Below are 25404 nucleotides of genomic sequence, written 5' to 3' on the forward strand. Positions count from 1 at the left end.
CTGATAACTGCGAGCTATCAGCTTACGCTTAGTTAATGTTTTATCTTCTTTATTTATGTTTTCTAATACATGAATATATTTGCATACATTTCAATTGAGACTACAAACTAATAAAATGCATAAATGCGGTTATGCGGTGGCTGAATTACATGCATCTCAACAGGGGCTGCTCCCAGCTTGGGAAATTTAGTGAATAAATATTTTATAGGGAGTTTCAGATAGTTTTTTTTAGAACTTTTGCTCCTTCTAGAAATTATATTTTCTCTTTGGCCCCTCCAATCAAACTTGTCCTTTTGCTACAAGCCTGCACTGGATGCTTTGTTTTTGTTGTTGTTTTGTCATCTATGGATAGCGAAACCTGATCTGATTTTTTTATGTGTTGATATCAACTTGATATTGATATATTGCCATTTTTGGGGGGAAAACCCGACACTACAACGTTAGGGGTCAGCTGACTACTGTAAAATGAGCTAGTGTACTATGGTAAATTACTGTTTATCAATGAAGCGTTAGATTTAAACACATCGTGTGAATCAAAATGATATCCAGTTAATGTCGTTGGCAGAAATCGTTCCTACTCTGAAACCAAAAGGTGGAGCATGTTGCCATCTACTGATCCCTATCGGTACGGGTGACGAGACTCTGAAGCCGAAAGCTGCCCCAGGAATGAAGGAATCATGTCAACTTGGGATACAATGACACAAGTGTTAAATCGGTCGCGTAATTAGAACAAATGAGACATGAATTGTGTTCTCATAGGGTGAGACAGAACGACCGAGGAAAAGGAAGCTGGCGGGCCAAGGAGGATTCATTGACAGGCTGCTACTGGGATAGGGACCTGCTGACAACTCCGGCCGGCTACTAGCTGCCTATCTGGTGATCACAGAGGAAAAGCATGAGTTGCTAGGTGATTGCACGTGCTTTCCGTGTTGAGTATCGTGATTGGTTAGAAAAAACATAGTGCAGATTAAAATTTGCTCTAGCTTATTTTAAGATGGTCATGTACTTCTATGTTCATCAGGCTCAAGCAGTACAACATCAATTCCCTCTCTATTCTTCCCAACTTGGTATCAGCCTAACCCTGATCCAAGACCCTAGCCGCCGCCGCTTTCGCACCCCGCTGTCCCTGGCATGGTCGATCTCTATGATCGCCACCCGGGTCTACGTTGCCCGTACCTAGGGTTTATCCGCCGGTCGTGTCGATCGACTGCCCTAGAGAGTTTTTTTTTCAATCCTTGATCCGGGTTTTTCTCTCTCACGTTGGTCGTGTTGATCGGTGTTTCTTTTTGGTTTTACGACTAAGATCGGTTTGCGTCACCCATCACTATCCGTCGTCCTCACGTGCCTCTACTCTGATTTCAGCGCTGACTCCACCGACCTCTTCTTCGACACGGTGGCCTCGCGCGACACGCAACGGCCTATGTCCACTTTCCACGCGTACGTCCATCCGTCGCTCTGCGCCGGCCATCATCGTCATGATTGGATCGGGACCTTCCATCAACCTTCATCCCGCTCAGGTGCATCAGTCCACCAGTGCCACCCTGGCACCCTCACGCACGTGATATGTTCACCAGCCACGCTGTGCTGTGCACCATGTGCCCCGCTCAGGCGTGGGCCACGTGCCGCACCGACTGTTCGCGCGCGGTCTCGGTGGCTCGGCCAATTCAACACCGAGCGGCGTCACCAACCTCCTGAGCGGTTAGATTGGTCACATGTCCGCCGCTTTGTTCCATTAGCGTCGCGCGACCGACCTGGGCCGTCGCTTGCCTGCGGCTCAGCAGGTCCCGTGAAGATCGTCCCGAGTATTGCGTGCCCCTCCGATCGAGCAACGGGCTGCCGCTGCGTTGCCCAATCGGGTCGCAGCGCCGCCGCCCCGTGTTTGTCCCCCTGGCTGAACCGCCCAGCGCACTCCCGTTGTGTGGCCCCTTCAGGTCATCGCGCCGCGACACGCGGTCCACGCCGCCGCCCCAAGGCCGTCCACGAGATTGCATGGACCCGCACGCTGCAGCTGCGTCGCCCCTTCGGGCCATAGCGCCGCTGATCGCGGTCCACGCCGTCGCCCGAGGCCTTCCTTGCGGCTGGACCAACCAACGCGCTACTGCTGCGTCGCCCTTCGGGCCGCAGCGCCGCAGCACGCGGTTGACGCCGTTGCCCTGAGGCCGTCCCCAAACTGCATCAACCCTCGCGCTACCACTACGTCGCCCCTAGGGGCCGTAGCGTGTGCGAAACGCGGTTCATGCCACCATCCCGTGGACTTCCCCGACGTCGCTCCGACCAGCGACTTTCGTAGCATCACCCCTTTAGGCTGTAGCGCCGCGGCACGACGTCCACTCCGTCGTCCCCACGCTTCTACTTCTACGTGGTATGCGACATGCCACTTCCCTGGGCACAAGAACACCACAATCTACATCCAGTCTTCGTCACGCTGTCGGGTTCATCTTCGCCTACTTCGAGCACCGTCGCCGCACTCCTAACCTAGCCGCCACCGCCTCCTCGGGCCGCCGCCGCCGCTCTTCTTCCTTCGTGCCACTGCCGCTTGCCTACCCGAATCGCTCCACCACTCCACCCCTTCGTCTTCGTCCAACACCAGCTCATCGCCAGCGTCGCCGTCATTTTCCCAGACCACTTTGTCTACTCCGACAACCGCGGTCGAGATCGGCACCTTCTACCCCACGTTGATTGGCGCCACAACCGTCACCGAGTCCTCCTCTGCTGGCTGCTCCGACATGACGTACAGCTCATGCATGTCCCCATCTACGCATGCCCGATGATGGCAACACCGTCACGTGCCTTCATCCACGACGTGTCTCCGGGCCTGGCAAGCCTGGTGCAGCGCCTCGTCAAAATCGACTTCGTCCGTCTACGCATGTCCGGTGCTGGCAACGCTGACACGTGCCATCATCCATGACGTGTCCCCGGGCTTGGCAAACCCGGTGCGACGCCTCGACAACACCTTATTTTTCCCGGGCACCACTACCTCGACACCACTGTGCCCATGACTAACACAGAGCCTCTTTGCGCTCGCTGCTCCATAGTGACTACCTCGACACCGGCCACCCCAACTCGACATCGACCGCGACATCCCTCGCACGGCCACCCTCGACCATGACTACACCACCTTACGCTCTCGGCTATCGACAACAGCACAAAGGGCTACCGCCTTACTTGAGCAACCTCGTTGGTTTCCACTCGAGCCACAACATCTGCGATGCATCGACCGTTACGACTGTGTGTGTAGGGGGGAGGGGGGATGTCCAACGGCTTACCTTCGGATTCTTCTTCAGTCTTATCGTCTGCGTCGCTACCGTTGTGCCTGCGGGGATGTTAAGTATCGTAAAATTTCTTGTACGGATTCTTCAATACCTGCTATTGTAGAATATTTGTGCGCACGCTCCCAAATTTTGCAGTGATTGTTTAGGAGACATATAATAGACTATAAGTTACTCTAACTTGTTGTGTACTCCAAAATAATCACGTGCTCATATGTATACGCACACGAGGCTCAAGCAATACAACACCAGTTCCCTTTTCATTCTCCTCGCCACTTACGAGCTGGGACAAGTCCGGGAAGACAGGAGAACAACACAAGGCTTTGCCGGAAGTGAGGACGCGGGAGGGGCCCGTGGGAGAGGAATCGGCCGTGATTTTGGGGCGCGGATGCGGGGCGGGGAACCGAAGAACAAGAGTCCTTCCACCGGACCTGTGGCGCTTTTGCGGAACAATGGTGGCGCCCCTGCCTTTCTCCCATGTTGCCTTTGTGTCCCCTGCAACTTGCTGGGATGCGTGGAGTAGCTATTTTTGTTGCCGCAGTGGTGATCTATCTCAGCAGTGCATTTGCTGATAGAGCAAAAGATGGTGTTTCCTTGATGGCAAGAAAAGGGAGTGAAATGATGAGTCAAGCATTTTAAACACGATTCACTCATAATAGTTTGATGCTACTAGCTAATAAGCAGAAGCCGTGGGTCCTGAACAATGCACCAATGGTTGCGTTTGGGCGATGGCTTTGCTGAAGATATAATAAAAACTAAAAAGAACGTAAAAGCTACTCCCTACATCCCATAATGTAGGTACCGCTCTCTCTCTATATCTCTCTCTCTTTGTTGCGTAGTCAGCTCTGCAAATCGCAGGTCATTTACGTGTCACGTAACGTCAGGTAGTTTGGGCGACGGTCGTTGGCTACGAGGAAGAGCTGAATGCGTGTACGCATGTACGTACGTACGTGCCAAGTCAATGAATGCGGATATATACATCCATCTGTTTTCAGTTTTGCTTGCTTCTAGACGCGCGGCCCGTCCTTACAGTCATGGGCTTTCTGATATCCCGATCGACCGGCTACGTGTCAGAAGCTTCGTCTCCAACCTCATGCTGCTGGAGGAAAGGAATCGAGGCTTCTTTCCCACGTGTCTACTATTTTCTCAGGCCGAGAACGATGGATTGCTTCAATTGAAAGGTCTCACAGTTCAAGCAAGTCAAACAGAGTCCAAAATGAAAGAGACGCATTTCGAAAATGGGTTAAGAGACTACAACTTGAGAAAACGCATTAGTTTTTGTTTTTCATCTTCAGTTCTGCCCATCAGTCAAGCAAGATTCTCAAACAGTCCCAGGGCAGACTCCAACCCACAAATACGTACGACTGTAGGTTATGGTCTAACAGTTCAATAAAAAAATCTGAAAAAATGACCTATCCGGCTAGCTAAACTAAACGGAACTTACAGGCACCGTTTATTTGCCATTTTACACCTCTAGGCCCAGAAGTCATTCTCATTCTCCTGTGATCCACCCGTGGATGCAAACTCTTTTGCCAGCATGTTCGGGCGACCGGACGAGGACTCGGGTCATCCCTCTCCCGAGGTGGTTTGCCTCAAAAAGAAAATCTACTGGGATGATCCTATGAGCCGCTCCTAGCGGCAAATAGCCGCAGTGACATAGTGAGCTCACGTGCCCAACACATCGGTTACTAAACCCTATAAAAACGCACCGGTAGTGTAGCGCTTGGTTTACGGTATAGTTAAGATAATGGAACAAATAAAGTGAAAATATTTTTGGAAATACGAACATTTTACAAGTTTGTGGACATTTTTCTAAGATGCAAATAAATTCTTTAATTTTGAAGGTTTTTTAAAACGTGACTTTTTTGAACCAAATTGACAATTCCAAATAATTTTTGAAAAAGGGAACAAATTTGAAATTCTGAACAATTTTTTTTGAAATTCCAATTTTTGGGGGGAAACAAGAACATTTTTTTTGAAATTTTGAACAATTTTTGAAAGAAATGAGAACATTATTCAAAAAACATGATCAAATTTGGAATCATGGACATCTTTTGAAAGTTCAAACAAAATATGGATATTTTTTAAATTTGTGAATTTTAAAAAAGGCAAAGAACAACGTACAAAACCCCAGTTCAGGAACCTTCGAGAAGGTTCCCAAAACAAATAGAAACCCATAAGGAAAAGTCCTACACTATGCTGCCAAAATGGGCGGGCCCACTACGTAGTTCGCTTGCTCATTCCTGTGTGGTTGGTCGACTACATGCGCATCCGGTGACAAATAGGGTTTTTCCATTTCCCGTGCCCCGTGCACCGTGCACGCACAAGCCACCCCGGCACATCAACCACCAAACTGTCCCTTAACTAAACTAGCTAACTACTCGTGCATTGCAACAAGGTAAACATATTTTAGTGATCCATTATCAATTACGAGTGCCTTAAGAGTGACTTTGCCAGTGCTTTTTGTCTAACGCCCGTCCCACATCGACATTGTTGGGTAGCATCGCGTGGTCGAACGTGAAGATAATGGAAAGGGAACAAAATATTTTAGAAGGAGCCCACACAAATGATACTTTCAAATTAAATTAAGGTGATTATCGTTTGAGGTGTTTAATCGCACTACACATTTAGTGAAAACCGGAAAAGAGTGAAATTTCCGTAGTAATGAATGTTGTTTTTTGTTTTAGTGGAATGAGTAGGACAAGGAAATAAAAGTGTTGGTTTGGTTAGTTTATTTCAAGTTACTCTATATACATTAGTTTTTACTAGTAAACTTGCCCGTGCATTGCAACTGGAGAAAAATTCCACCCTCATACACACACTCAATGACATTAGCAAACCCATTGAAATCTTTCATGATGTCACACAACAAACAACATGAGAAGTGGTGTTTATTCAAGGTGTTTTCCAAAGAAAACATGATAAGTGATATTGCGCAAAAACATAAAGATAGGATAAATGAGTGTACTGAAGGTGTTTCCAGAAATCCTTATGGACACGATTTCAAACAATATGAAAATCAACGTTAAGGCACTTGTTTACATATAGCTCATATCAACAGTTTTAGTGTACATCATCGTATATGATTGGTTGTTATGCACTATGCGAAATAGAGAGGATGATTATGTACGTATAGTAATCTTTAGCATATGGTAGCTGGTAGGAATCAACATCCCCCATGTTGCCAATAATTTGTGAGAGCATCAAACTATCCTATATATACTCAATTTAAATTTGGTGGGAAACATATATAACAAGCCTTTCCAAAATACCCATATAAAGAAGGTACTAAACATATATAACAAGCCACTCCTACCAATCTACCACCCAACCGGGGAAGAGGACAATGCTCGTGACTCAGCTACACACCAACAGTCCAGCACAAGCTCTGCTCTGCCACTCCCAATGCATGCGCTACAAATACGGTAATACTAGCACAGAACTACACGTACGACGCCGGACGTCCTTGAAGTTGCACGCCCGCCGCGCACCGAACAGGCTGACAATGGCAAAGAACTCCACGGCCACCGCCGACGCCGGCGACGAGATCGTCCACGACTTCTCTCCGCTCCTCCTGGTCCACAGGAGCGGCAGGCTCGAGCGGCCCCTCGCCATGCCGCGCGTCCCGGCCGGCCACGACGCCGCCACGGGCGTCGTGTCCAAGGACGTGTCGCTCTCGCCCTTCTCGTTCGTGCGTCTCTACCTCCCACCCGAAACGGGCGCCGGCGCCGGCAAAAAGCTCCCCGTCCTCGTGTACTTCCACGGCGGGGGGTTCGTGATCGGGTCTGCCGCGTCGGCCGCCTACCACCGCTGCCTCAACGACCTCACCGCGGCCTGCGCCGCTGTCGCCGTCTCCGTCGACTACCGCCTCGCCCCGGAGCACCCACTCCCCGCCGCGTACGAGGACTCCCTCGCGGCCCTCAAGTGGGTGCTCTCCACCGCCGATCCGTGGCTCGCCGAGAGAGCCGATCTCTCCCGCATTTTCCTCGCGGGAGACAGCGCCGGCGGCAACATCTGCCACCACCTGGCCATGCACCACGACTTGAGGGACGCCGCAGGAAGGCTCAAAGGCATCGTCCTGATCCACCCGTGGTTCTGGGGCAAGGAGCCCATCGGCGAAGAGCCCCGGCCGGGGCGCGCGGAGGGCGTGGAGCAGAAGGGCCTGTGGGAGTTCGTGTGCCCCGACGCAGCGGACGGCGCAGACGATCCCCGGATGAACCCGACCGCGGAGGGCGCGCCGGGGCTGGAGAACCTGGCGTGCGAGAAGGTCATGGTGTGCGTCGCCGAGGGGGATTTCTTGCGTTGGCGAGGCAGGGCGTACGCGGATGCGGCGGCCCGGGCGAGGGGCCCCGAGCCGGCGGTGGAGCTGTTCGAGTCGGACGGGGTCGGGCACGTGTTCTACCTGTGGGAGCCTGCAACGGAGAAGGCCAGGGAGCTGCTCGAGAGGATCGTCGCGTTCGTCAGAGCGGAGTGAGCACGCGCGCGCCCTGGACTGAACGGAAACGATGAAAGAAGGCGCAAGTATCAAAATAAACGACGACTAGACGTTTCAAGTGTGTATTTTCTGAGGGAAGAAAAGAGGATGAAGATTTGAAACGGACGCATGTTTCTATCCTCAGAGCTCAAATGTGCTCGGGGTGAACAGTAAAATCCGTTTCTTCTTAATAAAATTTTAAAAACGAAAAAAATGTTGCAAATATTGACAAATGTTTTCAATGCCTGCAAAGTTTTATCATGAATTATTTTTTTGCTCCCAAAATGCTGAAAATATTTGTCAAAGTTCGCTAAAAATCTCAGAACTTTTTAAATTTACTTTTTAGATTTTACTGTTCATCATGAGCTCAAATAAACTCGCTAGCAGAAGATGACTTTCGGATGATGATATTATTATTTTTGAAAACTCCACACATATATTAATCAGATAAATCAAGATTCTTACAATCATTCATTACAAAACTAGCCATGCAGGGCGGAACACTTTACATAAAACACCGTCGGACCTGCTATCAAAACAAAAATTAATCTCATGCGTCATCCTATTAGCTTGCCTGACAATCTTCACAATCTTGAAATCTTTAGAGAGTTTTGAGACACTCCTTTTTCAGGTCAACAAGAGGAGACATGTCAATGGATTCTTTTGCGCACAGTTTTCGAAATAACTGGTCTGCGAAGAGTAATACCAATGTATAACCTGGCGAGAGCTGTAAGAACTTTCACTTCATCCACACAAGTGCAGGACCGGATAAAATCTCATGAAGAAAACACGACTGCGCCAAGGTGATTCCTGGCAATAATCCCGATACTAGCAGATCTCATGCTCTCCACGAAACTAGCATCAACATTTATCTTAATATACCCTTGATTCTGAACCTCCCAATCATGACGACCATTTGCGGTTAGATAATTGGAGGATGAAGATACATTTTAAAACGTTGCGTTCCTGGGGAGGTAGTGTTCAGTGCTGCATTGCCGCCACTTGGTGAGGTCACAAGAAATCTTGCGTCAAGATAGAGGTAACATTACCGGGATTCATAGAACTTACGTTGAATGTTCAGTTTGGTGCTAGAACTTTCAAAATACAGATTTGTGGTCATCTAACTTGTTGTTTGGTGCAAATACAGTGCTTTCTACCATATCCTGCCATACACATTGCCTTGCCAGCGTGGCAGTGGCCCACATGTCAGTGGCTGGGAGTACAGATTGTTTAGATAACTCCCTCAATTTATTTTAATTATATAGAGAAGCCCAAGTGAAGAGTATAAAGAGAAAAATTAAATATTACGCAGAGAAGGGGCGGGGTTCGAACCAACGCCCTTCTGATTGTGCGCTCGCCTGGTGAACCATAACAATTTATTTTGGGGAGAAGGAGGGGGAACGATTTTTTTTAGAAACACTTGTAACTTTATTGATACTCGTAACAATTACAGGTACGCTGGACCTAAGACTCAAGAAAATACAAAGTAACTCCTATGAGTAAGAATTACAATGAAAACTCTTGTAAACATCTTCTTTGTGGTATTAATATCTGCTCGAAGAAATACTCCAATGACTTCGGTAAAAAAAGGCTGCAATTGGACTCGAGCAACAATGTCATCATTCTTTCACCCACATGAATGTTACCAATAATGGTTTTTCAAAGCGCCTTGAGTCGCCCATCTAAAAAGATGGAAGGCTTTGATCGATAAACGTACTTGGGCGGGGGTGATCCCTTAGAAGTGCAGGTCGTCGAATCACTATATCTTCATCATGGTGTCGATGAAAGATTTCACCTCTACAAAGAATCAAATCAACAGAAAAAGCTTGACACAACAACATAAACTCATCAGATCCGAATAATCGAATCTGCGAGGACAAAAGAACGAGATGAAGTTTATTCTCATAAAACTATGATGATCACTAGGCGTTGACGAAGAACATAAAGGTCCTGAAGCTCCGAGGTCCTGAAGGAAATATGCCTTAGAGGCAATAATAAAGTTATTATTTATTTCCTCATATCATGATAAATGTTTATTATTCATGCTAGAATTGTATTAACCGGAAACATGATACATGTGTGAATACATAGACAAACATATAGTCACTAGTATGCCTCTACTTGACTAGCTCATTAATCAAAGATGGTTATGTTTCCTAACCATAGACATGTGTTGTCATTTGATTAATGGGATCACATCATTAGAAGAATGATGTGATTGACATGACCCATTCCGTTAGCCTAGCACTTGATCGTTTAGTATATTGCTATTGCTTTCTTCATGACTTATACATGTTCCTATAACTATGAGAAATATGCAACTCCCGTTTACTGGAGGAACACTTTGGGTACTACCAAACGTCACAACGTAACTGGGTGATTATAAAGGAGTACTACAGGTGTCTCCGAAGGTACATGTTGAGTTGGCGTATTTCGAGATTAGGTTTTGTCACTCCGATTGTCGGAGAGGTATCTCTGGGCCCTCTCGGTAATGCACATCTTTATAAGCCTTGCAAGCAATGTGACCAAATGAGTTGGTTACGGAATGATGCATTACGGAACGAGTAAAGAGACTTGCCGGTAACGAGATTGAACTAGGTATTGGATACCGACGATCAAATCTCGGGCAAGTAACATACCGATGACAAAGGGAACAACGTATGTTGTTATGCGGTTTGACCGATAAAGATCTTCGTAGAATATGTAGGAACCAATATGGGCATCCAGGTTCCGCTATTGGTTATTGTCCGAGAATAGTTCTAGGTCATGTCTACATAGTTCTCGAACCCATAGGGTCCGCACGCTTAACGTTATGATGACAGTTTTATTATGAGTTTATAAGTTTTGATGTACCGAAGTTTGTTCGGAGTCCCGAATGTGATCACGGACATGACGAGGAGTCTCGAAATGGTCGAGACATAAAGATTGATAAATTGGACGACTATATTCGGACACCGGAAGTGTTCTGGGTGATTTCGGAGAAAACCGGAGTGCCGGAGGGTTACCGGACCCCCCCCCCCCCCGGAGAGTTAATGGGCCACATGGGCCTTGGTGGGAAGAGAGAGGGGCGGCCAGGGTGGGCCGCGCGCCCCCTCTCCCTCTGGTCCTAATTGGACTAGGAGGGGGGCGGCGCCCCCCTCTTTCCTTCCCCCCCTCTCCCCCTTCCTTTCCCCTCCTAGTAGGAGTAGGGAAGGGGGAGTCCTACTCCTACTAGGAGGAGGACTCCTCCTCCTTGGCGCGCCCGCAAGGGCCGGCCGGCCTCCTCCCTCCCTCCTTTATATATGGGGGCAGGGGAGCACCCCATGGCACACAAGTTGATCTATGGATCGTTCCTTAGCCGTGTGCGGTGCCCCCCTCCACCATATTCCACCTCGGTCATATCGTCGCGGAGTTTAGGCGAAGCCCTGCGCCGGTAGAACATCATCATCATCACCACGCCGTCGTGCTGACGGAACTCATCCCCGAAGCTTTGCTGGATCGGAGCCCGGGGATCGTCATCGAGCTGAACGTGTGCTGAACTCGGAGGTGCCGTACGTTCGGTGCTTGGATCGGTCGGATCGTGAAGACGTACGACTACATCAACCGCGTTGTGCTAACGCTTCCGCTTACGGTCTACGAGGGTACGTGGACAATACTCTCCCCTCTCGTTGCTATGCCATCACCATGATCTTGCGTGTACGTAGGAAAATTTTGAAATTACTACGTTCCCCAACAGTGGCATCCGAGCCTAGGTTTTATGCGTTGATGTTATATGCACGAGTAGAACACAAGTGAGTTGTGGGCGATACAAGTCATACTGCTTACCAGCATGTCATACTTTGGTTCGGCGGTATTGTGAGATGAAGCGGCCCGGACCGACATTACGCGTACGCTTACGCGAGACTGGTTTCATCGTTACGAGCACTCGTGCTTAAAGGTGGCTGGCGGGTGTCTGTCTCTCTCACTTCAGCTGAATCGAGTGTGGCTACGCCCGGTCCTTGCGAAGGTTAAAACAACACCAACTTGACGAACTATCGTTGTGGTTTTTATGCGTAGGTAAGAACGGTTCTTGCTAAAGCCCGTAGCAGCCACGTAAAATTTGCAACAACAAAGTAGAGGACGTCTAACTTGTTTTTGCAGGGCATGTTGTGATGTGATATGGTCAAGACGTGATGCTATATTATATTGTATGAGATGATCATGTTTTGTAACCGAAGTTGTCGGCAACTGGCAGGAGCCATATGGTTGTCGCTTTATTGTATGAAATGCAAATGCCCTATAATTGCTTTACTTTATCTCTAAGCGGTAGCGATAGTCGTAGAAGCAATAGATGGCGTAACGACAACGATGCTACGATGGAGATCAAGGTGTCGCGCCGGTGACGATGGTGATCACGACGGTGCTTCGAAGATGGAGATCACAAGCACAAGATGATGATGGCCATATCATATCACTTATATTGATTGCATGTGATGTTTATCCTTTATGCATCTTATCTTGCTTTGATTGACGGTAGCATTTTAAGATGATCTCTCATTAATAATCAAGAAGTGTTCTCCCTGAGTATGCACCGTTGCGAAAGTTCTTCGTGCTGAGACACCACGTGATGATCGGGTGTGATAGGCTCTACGTTCAAATACAACGGGTGCAAAACAGTTGCACACGCGGAATACTCAGGTCATACTTGACGAGCCTAGCATATACAGATATGGCCTCGGAACACGGAGACCGAAAGGTCGAGCATGAATCATATAGTAGATATGATCAACATATTGATGTTCACCATTGAAACTACTCCATCTCACGTGATGATCGGACATGGTTTAGTTGATTTGGATCACGTGATCACTTAGATGACTAGAGAGATGTCTGTCTAAGTGGGAGTTCTTTAGTAATATGATTAATTAAACTTAAATTTATCATGAACTTAGTACCTGATAGTATTTTGCTTGTCTATGTTTGTTTGTAGATAGATGGCTCGTGTTGTTGTTCCGTTGAATTTTAACGCGTTCCTTGAGAAAGCAAAGTTGAAAGATGATGGTAGCAATTACACGGACTGGGTCCGTAACCTGAGGATTATCCTCATTGCTGCACAGAAAAGTTACATCCTGGAAGCACCGCTGGGTGCCAGGCCTGCTGCTGATGCAACTGACGACGTTAAGAACGTCTGGCAGAGCAAAGCTGATGACTACTCGATAGTTCAGTGTGCCATGCTTTACGGCTTAGAACCGGGTCTTCAACGACGTTTTGAACGTCATGGAGCATATGAGATGTTCCAGGAGTTGAAGTTAATATTTCAAGCAAATGCCCGGATTGAGAGATATGAAGTCTCCAATAAGTTCTATAGCTGCAAGATGGAAGAGAATAGTTCTGTCAGTGAACATATACTCAAAATGTCTGGGTATAATAATCACTTGATTCAACTGGGAGTTAACCTTCCTGATGATAGTGTCATTGGCAGAATTGTTCAATCACTGCCACCAAGCTACAAGAGCTTCGTGATGAACTATAATATGCAAGGGATGAACAAGACTATTCCCGAGCTCTTCGCGATGCTAAAAGCTGCAGAGGTAGAAATCAAGAAGGAGCATCAAGTGTTGATGGTTAACAAGACAACCAGTTTCAAGAAAAAGGGCAAAGGGAAGAAGAAGGGGAACTTCAAAAAGAACAGCAAGCAAGTTGCTGCTCAAGAGAAGAAACCCAAGTCTGGACCTAAGCCTGAAACTGAGTGCTTCTACTGCAAGTAGACTGGACACTGGAAGCGGAACAACCCCAAGTATTTGGCGGATAAGAAGGATGGCAAAGTGAACAAAGGTATATGTGATATACATGTTATTGATGTGTACCTTACTAATGCTTGCAGTAGCACCTGGGTATTTGATACTGGTTCTGTTGCTAATATTTGCAACTCAAAACAGGGACTACGGATTAAGCGAAGATTGGCTAAGGACGAGGTGACGATGCGCGTGGGAAATGGTTCCAAAGTCGATGTGATCACGGTCGGCATGCTACCTCTACATCTACCATCGGGATTAGTTTTAGACCTAAATAATTGTTATTTGGTGCCAGCGTTAAGCATGAACATTATATCTGGATCTTGATTGATGCGAGACGGTTATTCATTTAAATCAGAGAATAATGGTTGTTCTATTTATATGAGTAATATCTTTTATGGTCATGCACCCTTGAAGAGTGGTCTATTTTTATTGAATCTCGATAGTAGTGATACACATATTCATAGTGTTGAATCCAAAAGATGCAGAGTTAATAATGATAGTGCAACTTATTTGTGGCACTGCCGTTTAGGTCATATCAGTGTAAAGCGCATGAAGAAACTCCATACTGATGGGCTATTGGAATCACTTGATTATGAATCACTTTGTACTTGCGAACCGTGCCTCATGGGCAAGATGACTAAAACGCCGTTCTTCGGAACTATGGAGCGAGCAACTGATTTGTTGGAAATCATACATACTGATGTTTGTGGTCCAATGAATGTTGAGGCTCGCGGCGGGTATCGTTATTTTCTCACCTTCACAGATGATTTGAGCAGATATGAGCATATCTACTTGATGAAACACAAGTCTGAAACATTTGAAAAGTTCAAAGAATTTCAGAGTGAAGTAGAAAATCATCATAACAGGAAAATAAAATTTCTACGATCTGATCGTGGAGGAGAATATTTGAGTTACGAGTTTGGTCTACACTTGAAACAATACGGAATAGTTTCGCAACTCACGCCACCCGGAACACCACAACGAAATGGTGTGTCCGAACGTCGTAATCGTACTTTACTAGATATGGTGCGATCTATGATGTGTCTTACTGATTTACCGCTATCATTTTGGGGTTATGCTTTAGAGACGGCCGCATTCACGTTAAGTAGGGCACCATCAAAATCCGTTAAGACGACGCCTTATGAACTGTGGTTTGGCAAGAAACCAAAGTTGTTGTTTCTTAAAGTTTGGGGCTGCGATGCTTATGTGAAGAAACTTCAACCAGATAAGCTCGAACCAAAATCGGAGAAATGTGTCTTCATAGGATACCCAAAAGAGACTATTGGGTACACCTTCTATCACAGATCTGAGGGCAAGATTTTCGTTGCTAAAATCGGATCCTTTCTAGAGAAGGAGTTTCTCTCGAAAGAAGTGAGTGGGAGGAAAGTAGAACTTGATGAGATAACTGTATCTACTCCCTTATTGGAAAGTAGTTCATCACAAGAACCGGTTCCTGTGACAACTACACCAATTAGTGAGGAAGCTAATAATATTGATCATGAAACTTCAGATCAAGTTTCTAATGAACCTCGTAGGTCTACCAGAGTAAGATCCGCACCAGAGTGGTACGGTAATCCAATTCTGGAAGTCATGTTGCTTGACCATGATGAACCTACGAACTATGAGGAAGCGATGATGAGCCCAGATTCCGCAAAATGGCTAGAGGCCATGAAATCTGAGATGGGATCCATGTATGAAAACAAAGTATGGACTTTGGTTGACTTGCCCGATGATCGGCAAGCCATTGAGAATAAATGGATCTTTAAGAAGAAGACTGACGCTGATGGTAATATAACTGTCTATAAAGCTCGACTTGTTGCGAAAGGTTTTCGACAAGTTCAAGGGGTTGACTACGATGAGACTTTCTCACCCGTGGCGATGCTTAAGTCTGTCCGAATCATGTTAGCTATTGCTGCATTTCATAATTATGAAATTTGGCAAATGGATGTCAAAACTGCATTCTTGAATGGATTTCTGGAAGAAGAGTTGTATATGATGCAGCCAGAAGGTTTTGTAGATCCAAAAGGTACTAACAAAGTGTGCAAGCTCCAATGTTCCATTTATGGACTGGTGCAAGCATCTCGGAGTTGGAATAAACGCTTTGATAGTGTGATCAAAGCATATGGTTTTATACAGACTTTTGGAGAAGCCTGTATTTACAAGAAAGTGAGTGGGAGCTCTGTAGCATTTCTGATATTATATGTAGATGACATATTATTAATTGGAAATGATATAGAATTTCTGGATAGCATAAAGGGATACTTGAATTAAAGTTTTTCAATGAAAGACCTTGGTGAAGCTGCTTACATATTGGGCATCAAGATCTATAGAGATAGATCAAGACGCCTAATTGGACTTTCACAAAGCACATACCTTGATAAAATTTTGAAAAAGTTCAAAATGGATCAGGCAAAGAAAGGGTTCTTGCCCGTACTACAAGGTGTGAAGTTGAGTCAAATTCAATGCCCGACCATAGCAGAAGATAGAGAGAAAATGAAAGATGTTCTCTATGCTTCAGCCATAGGTTCTATCATGTATGCAATGCTGTGTACCAGACCTGACGTATGCTTAGCAATAAGCTTGGCAGGAAGGTACCAAAGTAATCCAGGAATGGATCACTGGACAGCGGTCAAGAACATCCTGAAATACCCGAAAAGGACTAAGGATATGTTTCTCGTATATGGAGGTGACAAAGAGCTAGTCGTAAATGGTTACGTCGATGCAAGCTTTGACACTGATCCGGACGATTCTAAATCACAAACCGGATACGTGTTTTTATTAAACGGTTGTCGGTGTACTAGAATAGGGGTACCCTAGTACCCCGAACTTGTGCACGGGCAGTTGCAGTGCCCCGCGGCAAGGGCTTGCCGGGTGACTGCCAGGATCCTCCTTGGCTCCTTTGGAGCCCTTCAAGAACAAGGTATTTAAGCTCAAGAGACAAGGCCCCGGCAAGAGGAGCTTGCTGGGAAGGCCAACCAAGGCACCTCAAGGCTCGGTGAGCGACAAGCTTCCAGGCCCGACAAGACAACGGCCGCGGCAAGGCGCTTGCCGCGGCAGGCGGCCACTCTGCGCCCGCGCTCCAGTGCATCCACCAACGTGTCGTCCTGAGGGCTTTTCCAGGCACGCGTGGCGGGAGGCTGTGCAGCCAGGGGTGCGCAGTGGCATGCAATGCTGACAAGATCGCCATCGTGGCGAACGGAGGCGTCCCTGGCGGTACTTTTCCTGCACTGTTTGGGCGACGCAGACGGGCATTTAATGCCCTTGTCCCCTGCCATCAGGGTTAGGTAGGAAACACTGTACAAGTGACTGTACCAACCACCTCACTTTTTACATTTGTACCCTTCTCTGCGTTGCCACCTGTCGGTGACCCCTTTAACGTATAAAAGGAGGCCCATGCGCAACGTAGGGGAGGGGGGGGTCGACTCTTTCATAATCCAGAAAAACACTTAGCTCGCTCTAGAGCAAGAACATAATAGAATCAGACAAGCAGCAGTAGGAGTGTTATCTCTCCGGAGACCTCCGAAGGTGGGTAAACTGCTCGTGTGCTCCGCCTCGATCTGCTCTTCGTGCGATCTCCGCCCCCCGCCGAACCGAAAGGGGCTCCGGTCCCATAGGTGTTCGTGGATCAGTTTCCCCCGACATCTTTGGCGCGCCAGGTAGGGGGTGCGTCGAGATTGCGTGGACCTGATCCGGCGTTCACACGAGCTAGATCTTCGTTTTCTTCATCAACATGCCACCGAAGAAGAAGGCTTCGGAGGCAGCTGCTCCGTCCGCGTCGATCTCACCGCCATCGGAGCAAACGGATGGTGAGGTTGACGCTGGTGGAAGAACAGACATCGGCGAGGATGCTCACGGTGCTGCCAGGTCCAAGGACAAGGCTGCACAAATCTTGGCGTCTTTGCATCCGCCGCGTCCCTCTCAGGAGACGCAAGACCGACAGCGTCATGGTATTCGCAGTACCATACGCTTATTGGACCAAGATCAACCTGGTGGGTCTCGGGACGCTCAAGACCAGCACGCACGCCAACATGCTGGCACGAGTGAAGTACGGTCGCCTGGACGGGGTACTGCTCCTTCTAACATAGTTAGAAGTCCGAGCACATCCCGCTCCTCGCACCACTCGCCACTACCGCCCACCGCTCCAGCAGAAGGTTTAGCGCGAGCTCAGCTGCTCCTGGATTATCCTCCTGCGGAAGACAAGCTCGACCAATGGAGGGCCACCATTCAGAGTCTCATCGGCTTCGCCAACGGCGACACTCCACGGCAGCCGAGCGCGTCGCTGCCGCGGCAGGGTTGCCAGGCGCGAGCCGACGGCGACAAAACTGGTGATGGTGCAACCACCGTGCACTCTCCACCCCGAAGGCCAAGATCGCCGACTCGCCGGATCCACCTCGACAACGACTGCACCGCATCGTCGGATCCACGAGCTCGTCGCGATCAGCGCCAAGTTCTTCACGAACAACAACAAGAAGACGCTCGTCCTCGCATCGAGCGCCGAAGAGAAGCGCGGCGTCAATCCGACAAGCGCGCTGGGCCCTCTGTTGACATGCACGCGCCCGGAGAACCAGGCGACTTGCCGTACGCGGTAGGTTGCCCTGCGTTCACTCGTGAGCTGCGGCAGGTCCAGTGGCCCAGCACGAAGAACTTCAAGCCGGATGTGCCGGAGAAGTACGACGGCAAGACACACCCGTCGGAGTACCTCAGCATCTACACCATCGCGGTGCAGGCTGCCGGGGGGCGAGACAACAAGATCCTTGCCAACTACTTCCCGCTGGTGCTCAAACCCAACGTCAGATCCTGGCTCATGCACTTGCCGGACAACTTCATATCCTCCTGGGCTGACCTGTGCCATCAGTTTGTCGGCGCCTTCACAGGCGGCCACAAACCTCCTGGCCAAGAGAGTGACCTTCACCTGCTCGCCGAGAAGGAAGGAGAATCCTTGCGCAAGTACATACAGAGATTCAGCAACGTACAGCACAACATCCCAGACATCCACCCTGCCGTGGTAATCAGCACGTTCCATCAGAACGTGCGGAACCGCAGGATGCGGGAGGAGATGGTGATGTGCAAGATCAGGGACGTCAGTGAGCTATATGCCCTGGCCGACAAGTGTGCACGTGCTGAGGAAGGGAGGAGACTCCCCGGAGAGAATATAGGAGCAGGAGGATCTGACAGTGAGGATATCGCCCCGACAAGGAAGAACCGGCAGCGGAATAACCGAAGGAAGAAAGGTAAAGAGGTGCTAGTTGTCGAGCAGTCCGGCAACGGAGGTGGCGCCAACAAAGCCAAAACTGGTAGCTCCGGCAAGGAGACTGCCGCGGAGGCTGTGGCGGCCACCGACAAGCAGGACGGCACCAACAAGCAGTACTACAAGATCCACCGCACCAAGGGTCATGATCTCCAGAGCTGCAAGAAAGTCGAGCAGCTTGTTGAGCAGCAGAAAGCTGAATACGAGCGGCGCGACAAGGAGAGGGCCCAAGAGGGTGCTGGAGGATCCGGCAAGAAGCGTCCCGGCCGGGGAGGACGCCGCGGCAAGGCCAAGGAGCGGCAAGGAGACAGGCCTCCCCGTGGCCGCGACAAGGATGAAGACGACGACGACGAAGACACGGATGATGATGAGACCAACGAGCAGGAGTTCCAGAAGGCCATAGAGGTCCTATGCGTTGACGGTGGTGCTTCTCTGCATACTTCGCATCGCCAGCTCAAGCAGTGGGTGCGGGAAGTCAATGCAGCAGAACCACCCGTTGAGTCGCGCAAGCCTCTGAAATGGTCCAGCACGCCTATCATCTTTGATATTGAGGACCACCCTGATCGCATAACTGCGGTCGGGTGCTTGCCGATGTTGGTTTCACCAACTATCCGCAACCTCAAGGTCACCAAGATGTTAGTTGACGGCGGGGCCGGCCTGAACCTGATCTCCTCCGCGGTGCTCCAGAAACTCCAGATCTCTGACAGCGAGCTCGAAGAGACCGGCACATTCCAAGGAATCAACCCGGGAAGGAGCAAGCCGAAGGGAAAGATCAAGTTGCCGGTAACATTTGGCAGCGAGCTGAACTTCAGGACTGAGAGGGTCACTTTTGACGTTGCTGATTTTCCATTGCCCTACAATGGGATACTTGTCCGTCCAGCGCTCGCCAAGTTCATGGCAGCCTCTCACTATGCCTACAACATTCTGAAGATGCCAGGCCCGATAAGTGTCATCTCTGTCCCTGGCGACAAGAAAGATGCCCTTATCTGCGCCGACAAGATCTACCGGGAAGCAGCAGTCGCTGCTGATCGCAAGTCACTTGCCGCTGAAGCTCCCGGGGGGAAGAAGAAGACTAAGTCTGGCAGGAGTTCTGATGCCCACTCCGGCAAGCGCACCTCTTCGGAGTGCTGCGCTACCGTCGAGGACGCACCATCGAGCTCCACCGGCAAGTGTAAGAAGGCAATGGCAGCTCCACCAGAGACCAAGAAGGTGTCCGCCAAGGAGGACGGCACTGGTGGTACCTTCACCATCAGTGCCACGCTTGATCCTAAATAGGAAAGCGCGCTCGTTGCTTTCCTGCGGGCGAATGTTGACGTGTTTGCGTGGCAACCGTCTGACATCCCCGGTGTTCCCAGGGAAGTAATTGAGCACCACCTCGCCGTCTGTCCTCCCCGTCAAGCAGAGAGTTAGGAAGCAGGCAGTGGAGCGCCAAGAGTTCATTGCAGAAGAGATCAAGAAGTTGGAAGCAGCAGGCCTTGTCAGAGGAGTGCTCCATCCTACGTGGTTGGCCAATCCTGTTGTCGTGCGCAAGGCCAACGGGAAATGGAGGCTTTGTATCGATTTCACCGATGTCAATAAAGCTTGTCCCAAAGACCCATTTCCCTTGCCACGCATCGACCAGATTGTTGACTCCACAGCCGGATGTGACTTGCTTTCATTTCTTGATGCATACTCAAGATACCATCAGATCTTCATGGCAGAAGAGGATGAGGAGAAAACCACGTTCATTACCCCATGTGGCACATACTGCTTTGTATGGATGCCCTTTGGTTTGAAGAATGCTGGTTCGACATTTGCAAGGGTAGTCCATCACGCTTTTGAGCCACAAATACACAGAAATGTGGAAGCTTACATGGATGACATAGTGGTCAAGAGCAAGGACAGGGCAACCCTGATTCATGATTTAGATGAGACATTTGCAAATCTGCGCAAGATCAACCTCAAGCTGAACCCCGAGAAGTGTGTGTTTGGAGTCCCCGCCGGCAAGCTTCTCGGGTTCTTCGTGTCTCAGAGGGGAATTGAAGCAAATCCCGACAAGATCAAGGCCATCGAGCAGATCGAAGCACCAAAGCGCGTCAAGGATGTGCGAAGACTTGCCGGTTGCGTGGCTGCTCTCAGCAGGTTTATCTCTAGATCTGCTGAGCGCACCCTGCCATTCTTCAAAATTTTGAAGAAGGCAGGTCCAATGAAATGGACTCCGGAAGCGGAGGCTGCACTGCAGGACTTGAAGAGATACCTGTCCTCCGCTCCAACACTTGTCGCACCTAGGCCACAAGAGAGGTTGCTGCTGTATATAGCGGCAACCAATCAAGTGGTTAGTGCTGCGTTAGTGGCGGAGAGGGAGGCAGATGATGAGCCCGCAACCACGGCAGATGCATCCAGCGACAAGCAGGGGGCTTCGCCGACAAGCTCTGGTCCGACAAGCTATAGTCCGGCAATCTTCATTCCCGACAAAGATGGATCTGCGCAGACACATAAGGAGGTGCAGAAGAGAATGGTGCAGCGCCTAGTTTACTTTGTCAGTTCCCTTTTGTAGGGGGCTAGGTCAAGGTACTCTGGTGTGTAGAAATTGCTTTTCGGCCTTCTCATGGCCTCGAGAAAGCTGCGCCATTACTTCCAAGCACATGAGATCACAATCGTCACTCGTTTTCCGTTGAAGAGGATACTGCAAAATCCGGAAGCAACAGGCAGGATTGTCGAGTGGGCACTGGAACTGTCAAGCTTTGGCCTCAAGTTTGAAAACACTTCAACTATCCAAAGCAGAGCATTGGCAGAGTTCATAGCAGAGTGGACGCCAACACCAGATGAGGAGATTCCAGAGACGAGCATCCCCGTCAAGGAGGCGAGCGAAGAGTGGCTGATGTACTTTGATGGTGCCTTTTCGCTGCAAGGCGCCGGTGCGGGCGTGCTGCTTGTCGCGCCCACCGGAGAGCACCTCAAGTACGTAGTCCAGATGCACTTTCCCAAGGAGCAAGCAACAAACAATACTGCGGAGTATGAAGGTTTGCTTGCCGGTCTCAGGATCGCAGCAGACCTTGGGATCAAGAAGCTCATTGTCCGGGGTGACTCACAACTTGTCGTTCGCAAAGTGGACAAGAATTATCAGAGTCCATTGATGGAAGCTTATGTTGATGAAGTTAGGAAGCTAGAAGAGCACTTTGACGGCCTACAGATGGAACATGTTCCAAGAGCTCAGAATGACATTGCTGATGGCCTGTCGAAGTGCGCTGCACTAAAGTTACCTGTGGAGCCAGGGATCTTTGTGCTCAAGCTGACTCAACCATCCGTGACACCATCAACTGGACAGAGCAAGAAGAGAAAGTTGATTTCCGGTGACTACTTTCCGGCAGAGCTTCCCGAAGCCGCCGCCAAGAAGGTCACCAAGATCAACGCCAAGGATGCTGAGGAGCAGTCTGCTCCGGCAAGTCTTAGTGCTTGTTCCGTCGAAGCAGACGCTCCCGACAAGTTTTGCTCCAGCAAGCTTGCCGGGGGACATCAAGCTCCGGCTGAGCCGCAGGTTCTCGCCGTAGAAGCAGATGTTCCCGCAGCAGCAGATGTGCCTTTAGTCCTCGTTGTCGAGCCACAAGCTCCAGCATGGGCACAGCAAATTGTCCGTTTCCTTCAGATAGGAGAACTTCCCGAAGAACAAGAAGAAGCGGAAAAAGTAGCCCGGCAGTCAAGTATGTACCAGTTTGTTGACAACATACTGTACAGAAGAAGACTCAACGGCGTGAAATTGAAGTGTATTTGCCGGGAAGACGGACAAAAGCTGTTGGCAGAGATACATGGAGGCATATGTGGTCACCACATTGGCGCAAGAGCACTTGCCGGCAAAGCTTTCCGGCAAGGTTTCTTTTGGCCGACAGCCCTCCAGGATGCAACTGCATAAGTAACCAAGTGTGAAGCATGCCAATTCCATTCCAAGCAGATTCACCAACCAGCTCAAGCTCTCCAGACGATCCCTTTATCCTGGCCATTTTCGGTCTGGGGGCTTGATATCCTCGGCCCCTGCCCCCGAGCTGTCGGGGGCTTTGAGTACTTGTACGTTGCAATCGACAAATTCACAAAGTGGCCGGAAGTGGAACCAGTGAGGAAGGTGACAGCACAGTCAACAGTCAAGTTCTTCAGGTCGATTGTTGCCATTTCGGGATCCCTAACAGGATCATCACCGACAACGGCACGCAATTCACGAGCCGCACCTTCATGCAATACGTCCAAGACCTTGGCGCCAAGGTCTGCTTCGCTTCTGTTGCTCATCCGAGAAGCAATGGTCAAGCGGAGAGGGCAAATGCTGAAGTGTTGCGTGGGCTCAAGACCAAGACTTTTGACAGGCTACACAAGTGCGGAAGAAACTGGATCGAGGAGCTGCCGGTGGCTCTTTGGTCGATCAGAACGACGCCAAATCGAGCCACTGGACAGACACCTTTCGCTCTGGTCTATGGAGCAGAGGCAGTTCTCCCCACAGAACTCGTATACGGGTCACCTCGAGTGCTCGCTTACGATGAGCTTGAGCAAGAGCAGCTGCGACAAGATGACACGCTGCTCCTTGAGGAGGATCGTCTTCAGGCTGCTGTACAAGCTGCTCGATACCAGCAAGCTTTGCGCCGCTACCATAGCCGCAAAGTTAATGTCAGAAGCTTCGAGGAAGGCGACCTTGTTCTTCGGCGCGTTCAATCCGCCAAGAATTCCAACAAGTTGACGCCGAAGTGGGAAGGCCCTTACCGGGTGAAACGAGTCACTAGGCCTGGCGCTGTCCGCCTTGAGACCGAAGATGGTATTCCGGTGAGCAACTCCTGGAACATTGAGCATCTTCGTAAGTTTTACCCGTAGGGCGCGGTTGCCGGAACCTGTTCCGACAACCACCTTTTCTACAAGTCTTGCCGCTGTTGCATGTAATCTTTTGTACAAAGCCGGGCGCAGATCCCGTGCATAAGTAAAACTCATGTGCTTCGCACACCTTTGTCAGCTTCATGCTTTTTGCTTTACATTTGCATGCTTTACCTGACATTTTGTGCAGCACCCACACCCGGTAAGCAATAACGAGCCGAAAGGCTCCATATCTATATTTTCTCTTCTTTATTTTTCTCAAACAAAGGAAAAGAAGGCTTCCTCGCACACAAGTTTGCCGGGGGGGAGGAGAAGATGATGGTATGGACCAGGCATCATTCAAGGAAGATTTGCCTTGCATTTGCCTTGCCGGGGGGGAGGAGAAGATGATGGTATGGACCAGGCATCATTCAAGGAAGATTTGCCTTGCATTTGCCTTGCCGGGAAGCAAACTACAGAAAAGCTAAGTTGCCAAAGTCTGAGCAATTAGTTTTTAATTTTTAAGTTATTTTCCTCGAACGACCGTGCTTTGTATGGAAAACCTATGCGCGGAGGAACCAACTCGTAGCTACTTGCGCCCTTACTTTGTTTCGAGCCCGCTCAACAACTTAAGTGTGCTGCAACTAGTCGCGACAAGGTTTCTTGTCGGAGGCGGCACCGCCAGCAGGCTGCTAAAGTCCCGCACTCAGCGCTCGCGGCTCGGGTGCCTGCGCCGGCAAGTTCCCTAAAAGCGTAGGGTAAAAACATACAAAACAAAGGATCTAGTAAAGGAAGTAACATAGCAATTGATATCCAAGATAAAGTTATATTACAAGATAACTTGTCGCAGCTCTAACAGACTGTTTTCATAACATGATTAGCAGCGACAAGGGAAAACAAGATAAAACGGGCGGCCTAGTCTACACGATCGCCCTCGACCCTCTTGATCCCGCTCACCTTGTCCACAATGGGTGCGACAAGGGCCTTGAGCGCTTCCACGTCAGCATCCGGCGGCAGGGACTTGAGGACGTTGGTGAAGTTGAGGCCTGGATTGCGAAAGGCCACCTTCATCAGCACCTTCTGAAGAGTGCCAACACAAATCTTGCGCGACTCGTCGGCCAGCTGCTTTGGGATTTTCTCCCGAAGCCGCTGGAGAGCTGTCGCCACGCCCTTGAAGAATAGGCTGAGCTTGGCGCTGGGTTGGAGATGCTCGTCGGAAGAGTACCCGAGGTCTTCCATCCCCAGCTGCGCCAGCTTCCCGTTGATGACTGCGGCGATGTTCACCAGACCCTCGGTCCAGTGCTCCATAGTCTCCTTGAATGCATTCTGGGTGACGGCGATGCTCGCCAACAGTGCCTCGTCGGCCTTGACCTTCTCCGACAAAGTCTTCTCCCGCTCCTTGGCGCTGTCCAGCGGCTGAGTTAGCGTGGTCAGCTTCAGCCCGAGATCCGTGTTGGAGTCCTTGGTGGCGCTGAGCTCCCTGCTCCTCTCAGCGAAAAGACCCTGCAGCTCACGATGAGCAGCAGCATCCTTCTCGCACTCGCGCTGGAGCGCGGCAAGCTCCTCGCCGCTCTTCTGGATGTTCGCCTCTAGCTGCGCCACCCTCGCCTCCAGCTCCTTCTTGGCGGCCTCTGCAGTTGCGGCAGCATCCCTTGCTTCCTTGAGAGTCCCGCCAAGTTTTTCCTCGCGCGCGACAAGCTCCTCCTCGTAGCTGTCAAGATAGGCCTTCCGCTGCACCAACTCGCCTTCTCACGCGGACTGCTTCTCGGCAGCGAGCCTTTGTTCCTCCTCAACTTCGGCCTTCTCAAGAAGGAAGGCCGTACGCTCCTCTGCGAGTCTCTCCCGCTCCTG

The 25404-nt window shown here is 49.6% G+C and overlaps 1 protein-coding gene across 1 annotated transcript; it reads left to right on the plus strand.

Moving 5' to 3' along the window:
- Positions 1-6620: 6620 nt before the first annotated feature.
- Positions 6621-8008, plus strand: LOC123041460 (probable carboxylesterase 2). Its single transcript, XM_044464063.1, has one exon. The coding sequence runs from the start codon at positions 6679-6681 to the stop codon at positions 7741-7743; it is 1065 nt and encodes a 354-aa protein (XP_044319998.1). The 5' UTR covers positions 6621-6678; the 3' UTR covers positions 7744-8008.
- Positions 8009-25404: the final 17396 nt, after the last annotated feature.

This window comes from Triticum aestivum, chromosome 2B (assembly GCF_018294505.1).
Source record: "Triticum aestivum cultivar Chinese Spring chromosome 2B, IWGSC CS RefSeq v2.1, whole genome shotgun sequence".
Lineage (NCBI taxonomy): Eukaryota > Viridiplantae > Streptophyta > Magnoliopsida > Poales > Poaceae > Triticum > Triticum aestivum.